General features: G+C 45.6%; 1 protein-coding gene across 2 annotated transcripts in view; it reads left to right on the plus strand.

Annotated features, from left to right (window-relative positions):
• LOC115399568 (endothelial PAS domain-containing protein 1-like) overlaps positions 1–13,502 on the plus strand; it is a 47,384-nt gene that overhangs the window by 28,339 nt on the left and 5,543 nt on the right. For both annotated transcript variants that reach the window (XM_030107007.1, XM_030107006.1), the window contains 13 exons: positions 978–1,123; positions 1,677–1,764; positions 3,663–3,781; positions 4,359–4,561; positions 7,989–8,095; positions 10,399–10,546; positions 10,624–10,832; positions 11,411–11,646; positions 11,876–11,989; positions 12,330–12,841; positions 12,925–13,021; positions 13,111–13,198; positions 13,278–13,457. In XM_030107007.1, coding sequence (XP_029962867.1) covers positions 978–1,123; positions 1,677–1,764; positions 3,663–3,781; positions 4,359–4,561; positions 7,989–8,095; positions 10,399–10,546; positions 10,624–10,832; positions 11,411–11,646; positions 11,876–11,989; positions 12,330–12,841; positions 12,925–13,021; positions 13,111–13,198; positions 13,278–13,457 — 2,247 coding nt within the window. The remainder of the gene's footprint in view (positions 1–977; positions 1,124–1,676; positions 1,765–3,662; positions 3,782–4,358; positions 4,562–7,988; positions 8,096–10,398; positions 10,547–10,623; positions 10,833–11,410; positions 11,647–11,875; positions 11,990–12,329; positions 12,842–12,924; positions 13,022–13,110; positions 13,199–13,277; positions 13,458–13,502) is intronic.

The raw sequence follows: 13,502 nt of genomic DNA on the forward strand, positions 1-13,502 counted from the left end.
GCTCCAAACGCCGGCCCCGGGCCTCGCCGGGAGCCTTGAGAACGGCCCGCTCTTATCTCAGGGAAGCACACTGGAGGAATTGCGAGCTTCCCACCCTCCACCCCCACCGACTACTGGGCTTTGTTCGGCGTGAAGCTCGCGTCCTCACACACACACATACACACACACACACACACACTCCCTGCGGAGCCGGGGCCAGCAGGGCGAGAGCAGTGTTTTTTTTTTTGTTGAATTAGCCCTCTAACAACACATGGCGGACAGGACGGAGTCGCTGTGTATAAATGTTTAGATACTGCGAGCAAACACATTTGAGGATAATTGCTTATTGTGTTTGTGGGTTTTGTTTTTGGTACCAAGGCCGCCGCTCCGAACGCTGCTGCACTTTGGGTGTAATTTGTCGGGGTCCCGGGATCAGGAGGGGCCTGAGACGCAGGAAGACGCTGCGATCGTTTGTTTTGTCCCCGAGCCAAGAAGCTCGGAGGAGGGAAAACAAGCAGACTGATGGCTAATGCACACACACACGCACACGCACGCACGCACACGCACACGCACTGATTTCACCTCATTAATAACTTAACGTAATGACATTCTTAACATTCACTCCTAGCTGACCAGATCCTAAATACGCTCATTTAACAGTATTTACGTTCTATAACCAAAATGTAAATGAAAAATAGAAACAAACTTCAGCAGGCAATGACTCCAGACACCCAAGAAGCTTTCAAAGTTTTACATTTTCACTTGAAAACATTGTGTAAATGGAGCCTTACTCAGCCACCTTCATTTACTTGTTACCTAACCCCCCTCCCACTTCACTTCCTCCCCCTCTGCTGGTAAACATTCTTTGGAAAAGACATCAAACCTTCCCCAAGCCTGATCATATTTGTTTATTTCCTCATTTTTTTTTTTAGTCAGGGCAGTTCAAGAAGTGGCCGAGCCGTCCGTACCGTAACCTTCCCCGGTGTTTTCTCCTCCAGGCTGCTCTGGCGATGCGAACGACGAGGACGGACAGATGGACAGTCTGTACCTGAAGTCCCTGGAGGGCTTCGTCACCGTGGTAACGTCGGACGGCGACATGGTCTTCCTGTCCGAGAACATCAGTAAATTCATGGGGCTCACGCAGGTCAGACGCCGCCGCCGTTTTGGCCTCTTAACCCGGTTAATATGCAACCAGGGACAAGCTGCTGTGTGTACACTGAAGACTCTTTGAAATCTAAAGAAATAATAAGATGAATGTTTGACTTGTTTCCTGCGTGGATGAAACGCTTCGGAGAGGTTTGTGTTCTCAGGCTCCAGCAGATGGATGCAGGTGGGGAAAGCTGAAGTGTGGCTGTAAACCGTGACGCAGACGATTCTGTCGTGTTTGTGTGAAATGCCTCTCATGCCCGCTGTGTGTGTGTGTGTGTGTGTGCGCGTGTGTGTGCAGACAAGCACATCTCCAAACACAACCTGTTTTTTCTTTGAAAGCGCTTCATGGAAGAAGAGGGAGTTTACAGTAAACTCTGAATAGTGTAGTCCCTGTTGATTTTTTTTTTTTTTTTTTCCTTTTCACGTGTGTGTTTTGTGAATGTGGAGGTCACTCCTGTCTGCCGGCAGAACACACACTTCAGTCTCAGAGGACATGAATGTAATTTATTCGTTGTGTTGTTTTTGTTGTTGTTGTTGTTGTTTTCCAGGTGGAGCTCACCGGACACAGCATCTTCGACTTCACTCACCCCTGTGACCACGAGGAGATCAGAGAAAACCTCACCCTGAAGACAGCTGGTCAGCGCACGCACACACACACACACACACACACACACACACACACACACACACACACACACACAGGTCAGACTCACTATCAGCTATTTTGTTTCCCCTGTTTACGCACAAAAATGGAAAATGCAACTCTGTGAAAATGCTCCGACTCCGTTTCCATGGAAATGAAGGACAATATCACTTGAAAGGCTGCTGCTGAGCACGCGCACTACAGTCGTACTGATACCTCTTCTGCACATGCTCAGTGACTTGAGATGTTTTCGTTTTAATGGGGCTTCAGTCTACCAGCAGCAGGGAATTCCTGTTCCTGCAGCACCACATGAAAATCAGCCCTGCTCCATCAGCTGACCTCTGTTAACTCAATGTTAAGACTTCCGGTCATTTTCTCTCCTGTTCCTGCAATTTTGCTTCAAAACAAACTCACAACTTGACCTTTGGACATCAATAAATATGAACTTTTGTTTGAATGACTTGTCAAAAAAAATTGCATACTTTTCATAAATTAGAAAATAATTTGTTTTTCACTCTTCTATGAGTGTCTTACAGGCTGCATGTTGCACAGACTCACTTTAAGCCAGGTCAGATAAGCAGCTGAGCAGCTAATAGAATGAACACTGGACTCGTCCATGCAGACACAGGGAGAACATGCAAACCTGGGTTCTCCTCACTGTGAAACAACAGTGCCAACCACTGTTTCACCATGTCGCCTTGTGCTGCTTAGACCCAACTTTAAAAATATTGTTGTTCCTCTTTCTGCAAAAGTAGGTTTTTAAATGTTCAGTTTTGCGATAATGTTGCCTCTCTGCGCTCTGTCAGGATGCTTGCTTCATTTCATTAGTTTGAGGTTCAAACGGTCGACGAGATGGGATGTGAGCGTTTATTTCCACAGTGTCCGTCGTCACACATGTTCCACTCTAATCTGCAGCAGCTACATCTTCATTGTGAGCCTGTGGGATGTGGTCAATGTACGGGAAACGACAAACCATACATGTGCTTATATAATGTTGTATATCTGATGAGCAAGTGTCCAGAACAAACACGAGGACAGAAGGTCAGAGGTGAAATCCAGAGGACCCTAAAGAGAGATACAGTGGACCTGTGTGTGCGTGTGTGTGTGTCTGTGTAAGAGAGAGTTGTGGAGGTGAAGGAAAGATTAGACGAGGAAACACACAATCTGACGTGTGGGTGTGTGTTTCAGAAAGTGTTACGTAATCTAATGCATAGAAAAGCAAGTAAGAAAATCCACAAGTACACAAATACTGTGTATCTGATACTTTAAATTGTTTTTATTTCACTGGAAAAAAGGTGTAACCTGCTGTAGTTTGTCTCTCTCTCACACACACACACACACACACACACACACACACACACACACACACACACACACACACGTCACACTCTTTAAGCTTGATAACACACAAGTGGAAGACAGCGCTGTGTTTTTTGAAGCTTGCCTCCTTTTTAACGGAGCGGCTCGCATGTGAACACGAGCGCCGTGAGATTTATTTCTATGTCGTACGTGGAACTACGCCGAGAGATAAGGACGGACACACTTCAACACTGCGAACTTTGACCCCCGTGATGTAACAGGCGGCCTAATTTCGCGTCCTGTGTGACCGTTTTTCCCACTGACACATGAGAGGGGAGATAAAACGAGCTCCCGGAGACTTTTTAAGACTCGCTGTCACGTTGAGGCACGGAAAGAAATGGAAAATATTTACATTAAAAGTCTCGTAAAATCTAAAGAATCTCATAAGTTTGTGCTGTATTGTTTTATTCTTTTTGCCTCAGTTTAACAAATTAAAGAGGAAGGATTGTCTTCTATTTTTTTCTTCATTTCTCACATTATTAGTGCGTCACGTCTACATTTTAACTCCTGGCTGTGTTTCTGTGTTTTGAAGGGACCGGCTTCGGTAAAAAAGGCAAAGATTTGAGCACGGAGCGGGACTTCTTCATGAGGATGAAGTGCACCGTGACCAACAGGGGGCGCACCGTCAACCTCAAGTCAGCCAGCTGGAAGGTAACACGGGAATCCAACAGTCACTTGATTTAAACAGCTCTTAAAGCTGCTGTAGGCAGGATTTTGCTAGTCAATGCTAGTTTTTCTGTGTTTTCTTTGGATTAAATGTCCATTGATAATCCTTTAGCAGTGTAGCATCACTGCACTACCGCAAAGGTGCAGCATTTCCATCTGTCTCTGTTCTGAGCTGAAAAGGAATCTCGACCGCTCCAGGTATCTTTGACCAATCAGAAGAGCCCCTGAGGCTCTAACCGTGATTGGTCGAGGGGCGTTCGTCGCACGTTCTTTGGGAGGGGCTTAACTTGCGTAAGGGCGTAATATCAGATAAAACAGGCCAGGATTGGCTGTGCTGGGTTTCAAATTGCCATCTTAGATGGGTCAAATCGCCATCTTGCTTAGGTAACCCTAAGCAAGATGGCGGAGATGCGGAATCCTGCCTGCAGCACCTTTAACATGCAGGTGATGTGGATCAAAACGTTACAAAAACACACAGCTTGCCCTAAACCCTCCCGCTGACCCCTGATGGAGCGAGATGAACCAGTGTCTCTCCTCTCCTCGCCCCCTAACCCCCCCCCAGGTGCTGCACTGCACCGGACACCTGAAGATGTACAGCAGCTGCCCTCCCAGGGTGCTGTGCGGCTTCAAGGAGCCGCCGCTCACCTGCGCCGTCCTGATGTGCGAACCCATCCCGCACCCGTCCAACATCGACACGCCGCTGGACAGCCGGACCTTCCTGAGCAGACACAGCATGGACATGAAGTTCACCTACTGCGACGACAGGTACGGGCGCACGGAGACGCCGCGGCGAGGCGCAGGACGGAGCAAGAACGAGTGCACTACGCACCCGGCGTTTCTGACAAACTTTATCAGGCAACTGGATTATTTGAAAAATTCCCCGAGCATTAAATGAAGAAAAACCTGAATTATGACACAGAATTTGAGTTCATGATTTAAAAAAAAAAAATTACATTTTCAATCCTACTCTTTTTTTATTTTTGGATTTCGAAGGATTGGAAAATATGATAATTATTCTATTTTATTTTATTTTATTTTATTTTATTTTATTTTATTTTATTTAGATAAAAAACAATCCTGCTAATTGTCTGTAAAAAAAAACAGCCAATAATTTAATGTAAAAACAATGAAAAACTAATTTTACAAAATTATTAAAAATCTGTAAAATGTGAAATTGTAGAATAAATGAATGAATTAATTAGTACATTTATTAAACATTTAAAAAAAATGTGTAAATGAGAAATAAAATACATACACACACACATACATACATACATACAGGTATGTTTAAATAATTTAAGTTATAAAAAGCTTTTCTTTAATTTCTTTCTAAAAACATAATAAACATTATGTTGTTCCACACAGCTTCTCGCTTTCTAAATCTTTCTGGAATCAAACATTTCTTCAAAAGAAGACAGAAGAATAAAAATCTACATGCAAACTGAATCAGCCATAATGAAACTCATAATTTTCCCTCTTGTCAAGTACAAACTTGGAATTTTGACTTTAAGTAAGGTTGCTGCTTTTCGAGCATCGACTTCTCGATTTCAAGAATAACTCAGAATTCCAGGACAGCTGGAACCAAGAAGCGCAATATATTGGCTGCCACATTAGAGTTGGACAATTGTAGTCTTTTAAAATAAATAAATGTATAAATAATACCAAATTTAGCATATTTCATATATGGAAATTGTACAAAAATATGTTTTGCCCTGAAATAAACAGGGAAACTGCTCAAATTCACTGCTTTTGCATCTTCAAAAGCTGATTATGAGATGATTTTGATAAATATGAATAATCCGTAGTCAAAACCATCCCAACAATACCAACATGGATTTTCCCTATCGGCCAACTTTTTCATATCAGTGAATCCCGAAGTGGAGCGCACCACTACTCCCACTTAAATCATGAACACTGCTCATATTCACAGATCGGAAGTTACATAAGCACACAGACCTGTAATCTTATCAAGCCGCTGGTGCAGTACAAAGGTTTCTTTCCCCCTGTTTGTGTGTCGCCTGCACGGAACTGCGCATGACCGCATTGCGAACAAGGAGCCATTTTCCTTTTTTGTGCATTTTGGTGCAACTTAATAGCCGCCTAAAACTGCTCTCCAATTACGCAAATGAGTTTCCAGAAGGTGGGTCAAACTCTTGGCTCAGCAGGGGCTCAGACTCATTAGAGGAGGGACAGAAAGTTTCTTTAGCTCATGTCTGGCAGCGCCGGAGGAAGGAAAACACAGGAGTCAAAGGAAATAATGAGACGCCAGATCAGGAGCTTTCTGTGTTTACTCTGTTTGGTTCAAACTCTCTGCAGTGATTTCATTAATGACATCATTTCCATGGATATTATTGCCTGTGAGTAGCATTAGCATTAGCCTGAATCTACTATATCTGATTAGCATTAGCATTAGCCTGAATCCACTGTGTCTGATTAGCATTAGCACTGTGCACAACAGTATTTTTTTTTTTTTTTTGTTCTTTTCATTTTCTCTGGCTCATGAATCAAGAAGTGCTGACGTTTAAGAGCATCTTCTTCCGAATAACTTACACATAGATTACTGCCAAAGTAACCGATTACTTTATTTGCAGAGATAAATCAGTGAACTCAAATTTTCATGAGCGTATTCTTGTTTCCTTCCTAATATAGAACAGGGAGATCATAGAAACACCGTCCATCGCTAAATGAAGGTTAGAGATTATAAATTAGAATAAAAAAGACTCTATTAGTGTGATAACATTATTTTAGAAAATGTATGTTAACAACATCCACAGAATAACACAGGATGAAGAATACAGATGTACAAGATATAAAAATAAAAATAGATTGAAACACAAAGTGAATTTATCAAATTTGTACAGATATAAACAAAAAAAAACCCTGCTCCACTTTGAAATCTCAATAAATAAACTTTGAGTTGAGAAATTATGTGAATATCTGTGGATAAGATCCAAAATTTTCTTTTTAGATATAATGAGCAGTTGTTTAATGAAATTATATGATGCCTTCAAACTTGCGTATTGAATTTGTTCTTTCTTTTATGTCTCTGAATCTATTTTCAGATATTTCTTACTCAAGTTGAAAATTAATGTCAAATTTATTCTCCACATTTCCCTCCCCTCAGTTTCCTCACTCATATTTTAAACCTCTCTCTCCATCCCCCCTCCTGGCCCTGCAGCTGTCAGTGTTATGTAATCTGAGGGGACACACACACACACACACACACACACACACACACACACACACACACACACACACACTCACACACACCCTCATCCTCATGAAACCTCCCTGTTAGGAATTTCTTATCAACCTTTTGGCTCGATCACCGAAAAATGTATCTTCTTGGTATCGCTTCGCATTTTTACATGAATTCTGTGAATTCTGTTTCGAGAACGTAAAACAAACCATCGATGACAGATTGAGGGTCGAAGAAACTTTAACTTTGGTCAGAAAAGGCAGAAAAACATCTGAAAATGCTCAAAGAAAAGCTCATTTTAGAGCATCTTCCCCCTACGGACTGATGCGGCTTCAGCTGATCTGAATGAATTATTTATTATCAAGCAGATTTAATGAAAAGTGATCGTAATGATTGGATTTCAAAAGGAAATGCTCGGGAAACATGAGGGACTCTGCGTTCTTTGTCCCAGTTTACCCTCACTGGTCATTTCCTGTGGTAGCTTTGGGTGAAGTTCTCACAGTTTGTAGGAAAAACGCACACACACACACACACACACACACACACACACACACACACACACTCGTGTCCTGTTTCCCTGTTGAATTCACATAAACTGAGAGCAAAATAAAAACACTTGGTGCTAAAACTAGGCCTGTGTTCATGTTGGCGTCATTTAATGTGCCTGTTTTTGACCCTCGGAGCTGTAAATGCCTTCGAACATGCTCCACTGGCAGATTTTCCGATGTGGGTACTCTCAACAGAGCGAACTTGTGTTGGGAGGAAAAGATTATCTGTTCCCAGAAGCGTTGGGAGTCAGCGGAGTTTCGCTCCAGAATGTGAACTATTCTTATTTTTGGACGGGCGTGCGCGCGCCTCTCCGATTTGATTTTCACGCCTTTTGCAGCGCTGCACTTCAAGATGATGTCTTCAAGGCTGTGCACTCGAGAAGGAAATCCCCAAAGGGATGAAATGAGTCAGACGGTAACGCCCAGGTGTGGAAATGTGTTACAGGGTGACGGAGCTGATGGGGTACGCTCCCGAGGATCTGCTGGGACGCTCCGTCTACGACTTCTACCACGCCCTGGACTCGGACAGCGTCACCAAGAGCCACCACAACTGTGAGTCGCCGCCGGCGGTGACCAGCAGAATGAATAAAACCAAACGTGGCCGTAGTTGATGGAGTTAGAAATCAGTGTTATCTTTAATTATTTTCAATTTGCTTGGTGGTTTGTTGAGCTGGACTGGAGCATCCTGCGGGCCAGCTTTGGCCCACGGGTCTTCTGTTTGACACGCCTGGTGCTGATTCATTGGTGCTGATAAATATAAGTCATAGATTACATTTATTTATGTTCTTTGTTTGAGAAGAGGAGAAAAAAAACATAAAAGTGTCAGTTTGATTGGGAAATAAATGGCCTCAATAATTGTATGAAAACCCACCTATTGGAAATATAACATTGTGAGTTTTAACACAGTTCAGTTGAAAAAGTTGTGATTTTTGACTTTTGTTTGACCTGTAGATTCATCAAAGCACTTTCTTTTACTTTCTTCATGTCTGGGCTTTGTTTCAATGTGTGCGTGTGTGTGTGTGTGTGTGTGTGTGTGTGTGCGTGCATGTGCATGTGCATGCGTACAGAGCAGGGGCAGTAAGATGTTTGTTATCAAATTAAACGTAGCCACTGATGCTCTGATGAGGTTTGCACATCTGGTGTCACAAACACAGTGGACAGGGTCCCAGGTGGCCTCTATTACAATCTAATGATACACTCTGTGTGTGTTTGTGTGTGTGTGTGTGTGTTTGTGTGTGTGTGTGTGTGTGTGTGTCTGACAGTACTATATCATTAGAGCCTCTGAACAGCAGTGAAAATGCAGGACAGAAAGTGAAATTTTCCCTCCTTTAAAACCGCCTCTTTAAGATAAAGGAAGGAAGTGTGTGCAGTGCACGCATATGTGTGTTTTACATACACTGTGGGGACATACGAGCGTTCACACACCCAGTTTTTGGGTGACTTGTTTTTCATTTGGGGACAAAAGTTTTGTTCGGCTTTATATTAGGAAAATGACTGAAGTTCTGTTTATGGGTCATACTCATATGATATTTAATGGGCTTTTGTGTGTGTGCGTGTGCGTGTGTGTGTGCGTGTTTATTGGCAGTGATTTTTCTGCCTCTGAACCAGTTTGAGTGTGTTTCCGTGTGGAAAGGTGAAGGAAGTGACATGGAATGAGTTTGCACTCAAATTTCCTGTCCTGTGTGTGTGTTTTCTTCTTCTTCTATCGGTCGTCTGCAGCTGTTAGCTGGGTGAAGTTTGCAGATAGAAAGAGCTCTCTATTTATCTTTTGAACACACACACACACACACACACACACACACACACACACACACACACACACACACACACACATACACACACACACACAGATGACCCGCTCTCACGGCCATCGTGACCAGCCTGTCGATCAGCACATGCTAACAGCCCTCTCCATTTCAACACACACACACACACACACACACACACACACACACAGAGTTGCTGGCCTCATGTACGCTCTCTGACCAGTCCTGCTCCTTTCCCACGCCAGTGCTGATCTCTGGACCGCGGCCAGCACATCTCCTTCTCCGCTCAAAGTCAAGCAGCTACTTTGTCCTGCTCAGAAAAATGAATGCCTCATTTATTTTGTCTGTATGCAAAACAAATCCACACATATTTATTCAGTCAGAGAACCGTCTCATATTCAAGCAGCGAAATTAAGCCTCAAAAACAACACAGACTTTCTCAGTGTCCACTAACTTTACCTGTCAGGACTCTCCATTCCATTTGGGAACAGTCCTTCTCTTCTTTCAAGTGTTTTTTGCTTGAAGGAAACGTGACATTCATCCTTAGTCCTAAGACCCACTCCAGTGAAAATCATGTTTTTCATGTTGTTCACTTGTTCATGTGGCACAAATGGCACATGTTTTGTAATTGTGGCTTAAATACTCATAATCACAATTTAAACACTCCTGAGAATGCTTTAACGTATCTACAGTAGAGGAGTGCAGTGGGACTTTAAAGGTACAGTATGTGATATGTATGTAAAGACAGTTTTGTGCACCAGAGGGCAGCAGTGAGTCCCTGTTCATTAACAATGTCTCCAGTTTATCGGCAAAACCCAAACCGTTCCCTGGATTTCATTAATAATGAGTGAACGCCTCGGCAAGGCCTGAGTTTAAAGGAAATTCACATTTTCAAACCACAAAAGAATAAAATCCGATGTCTTTACTCTGCTGAGTGAATCTTAGCGGCAGACATTATAAGTCTCACCTCTTTCTGTTTCTTTTCATTTCTTTTAAAGAATTAAATAAATAAAAATCAATCAATCAAAATCACTCCTGCTGCTTTCTTCTGTCTGTCTTCATGGCTGTTTTGTGGTTTTCCCTCTGCAGTGTGCAGCAAGGGTCAAGCAGTGAGCGGTCAGTACCGGATGCTGGCTAAGAGCGGAGGCTACGTCTGGGTGGAGACCCAGGGAACGGTGATCTACAACAGCCGCAACTCTCAGCCTCAGTGCATCGTGTGCATCAACTACGTCCTCAGGTGAGCCGCCGCTCGGGAAACGCCGCTTTCATTCTGCCCCACAGAAAACCTTCACCGTCTCTCCTTCCGCCCCGCAGCGACATCGAGGAGAAGTCGATGATCTTCTCTCTGGAGCAGACGGAGTCGCTGATGAAGCCTCGACACATGAGCAGCTTCTTCACCGCCGGAGGAGCGGCCCTGAGCGGAGAGCCGGGAGACGCCCTCTTCACGGAGCTCAAGGAGGAGCCGGAGGACCTGGCTCAGCTGGCTCCCACGCCCGGAGACACCATCGTCTCCCTGGACTTCGGTCAGTGTCCTCTGCTGCAGAGACCAGCAAGTGTCACGCCACGACCAACCCGAGGAGACGAATTAATGAAGGACGGTTCACGAAGTAGAAGAGTTTACTTCATGCAAAAAACAGAATTTAAAATATGACGGAAAGTGTTATTAAGTGTGATTAATTCTCAAAAAATGTGTGATCTACTGGTTAAAAAATATTAAGAGAGCATACACTCATTAGGAAGAGCAAACCTCCTAATGTTTGTATTTGATCAGATCATTTTATTGCGGTGCTCAGCATCGTGTTTGTCTGATATCATGCAGCCTGCATGAAAATTTAAATTGTAAGTAAAAATGTCAAATCAGTCAATCACAGATTTCAGGAATTTATAAGAACAACTCTCAATACACACAGATGATAACCTCCGTTTAAGCGCATGGATTGATTTCAATATTATCAAACTTAATCTAAATTCAGTTAATATCGTTTTTTCATGTCTAAAATCCCGTCTATTGCTAAGATTTCTGCTACTGACCCCTTGTTCACAGGACGTTTGCCTCTATTTCCTTGTTTTTTGACAGTAATCGGTCTTTTTTGCCACGCAGGCCGCTCTCAGTTCGAGGAGCCCCAGCAGCCGACGGCGTACCCGCAGGTGTCTGCTTCAGGCCCTGCCAGACCTCCATCCTGGGCGAGCGAGAGCCACAAGTCCGCCGCCGCCGCCTCGTGTCAGACCCCGGCTCCTCCGGTTACCGGAGACGTGGCGAGCATGGCGGGCACATTCAGCATGAGGCAGAATCCTCCGCCGGGCAGCGCCACGCCGAGCCTGAGCAGCTGCTCCACGGTGAGGACGGTCTGATTGCCGGAGTGAAAGGATTCATTAGTTGTGTCATCGTGTGTGTTGGGTGAGGTCAGTGTGTGTGTGAGAAGAACGGGGGTGGATGGTTTGGAAGTCCGCTCCGCAGTGAATGCAGCCTTTGTTAAAACTCATCTCTTCCTTTGTCTCTGTGTCCGTGCTTGTCCTGGTGGTCCTCTCTGCTGTCCTTCCTCCTCCTCCTCTTCCTCCTCTGCAGCCCAGCAGCCCCGGCGACTACTACAGCCCGGTGGAGAGCGACCTGAAGGTGGAGCTCACCGAGAAGCTCTTCGCTCTGGACACAGACGGAGGCAGCGGCTCTGCAAACACCGAGGTGTGTGAAGGAGACCAAAGCCATCGCAGAGTGGCCGGTTTCGTACCAAATCAGGCATGACGCAGTTCTCTAGTAGTTTAGTTTGATTCACATCTTCTCATGCTGGAAGGTACAGTGTGTGAGTTTTTTAATCAGTGGAAGCATCTGTCTTCTGAGCTTCATTTGTCAAGTTGTTCTTTGCAAGACACAAGTATGACTAACATTGTTTAGAGCAACACTCCTAAACGGAGTCCTCAGAAGCCTCCCTTCCTTCGAGTGAGGTGTTTCCAGTTTGATTGACGCCCTGGAAGCTCAGAGCTGCACGAAGGAACCTCTGATCTGTGTTGTTTTCTGACTCCAGAGAGACTTGAGTGACTTGGACCTGGAGACTCTGGCTCCGTACATCCCCATGGACGGAGAGGACTTCCAGCTCAATCCCATCATCCCTGAGTCCGAGCCGCTGGAGGCGGCCCCCGCCGGGTCCATGGGGGCCAACGGCAACCTGCCCCCATCGCAGCAGAGCTTCAGCAACATCGCCAGCCTCTTCCAGCCGCTGTCCTCCCCACCTCAGCCGCAGGGCGCGTACCAGCTCCAGCCCTCGGCCTCCTGGGGCGCGGGGGACAAGAGGGGCAGCGGGCAGGCGGCCGCCGACACCCACGTCATGTCCTACATGATGGGGCGCATGAGGAATCCGTCCTGCACCCCGCTGTCCTCCATGGGTGGCAGGCAGAACCTGCAGTGGCCCCCGGATCCTCTGTTAACCTACCAACAGCAGCCGCAGAGGAGCTCCAAGCCCTTCCTGATGGACACCCTGTCGGGGGAGGGGCGCCCGTCCTGCCAGCAGACCATGCAGCACCTCATGCAGAAGCGGAGGTGAGGCGGCGGGCCTCCGATAGACCCTCGCTTCAAAACCACGTTGTGTGAAATGGGTCCTGAAATATGTTTTGTGTGTTCAGGTCCGTTGATGACTTTGCACAAGTCTACAGAGACATGAGTCCAGCCAGAGTGGCCATGACCAACAGCATCAAGCGCTCCTTCAACCAGATGGCTGTGGTGAGTATGGAGCGGACCGCACAGGTTGAGGTCTTCATGGTGAAGAGAAGGAAAAGACGCATGTTGTAAGCAAGTGGTTGATCCTCCAGGGGGAGAGTAAGCATCCAGAGACCACATGGAAGAAGATGAGAGGGAACGGCTGCATGGATCGCTCTCTCAGCTCAGGATCTCTGGCAGGTACGTTCCGGTTTCCGTCGGCCGTCCTAAAACGCTTTGCCCCGCCCAGAGCTTAACTGTCAACGCCTCCTCTCCTCAGAGTCGGAGATGAGGCAGATGATGCCGGGCAGCATGTCCTCGTGTCTCAGCTCGCTGCAGCAACACAGGAAGTCTCAGTATCCGGGAAGCGGCGGGATTAGCAGCGCAACGGAAAAAGCCTTCCCCCAGAAGAGCTGCAGCTACACGCAGTTTAACATGCCGCCTTCAAACAAGTCAGAGGGTGAGCCCAACGCAGCGCCCTCTGCTGCAAAACAACACGACTCTC

This window comes from Salarias fasciatus, chromosome 13 (assembly GCF_902148845.1).
Source record: "Salarias fasciatus chromosome 13, fSalaFa1.1, whole genome shotgun sequence".
In the NCBI taxonomy this organism is placed as follows: domain Eukaryota; kingdom Metazoa; phylum Chordata; class Actinopteri; order Blenniiformes; family Blenniidae; genus Salarias; species Salarias fasciatus.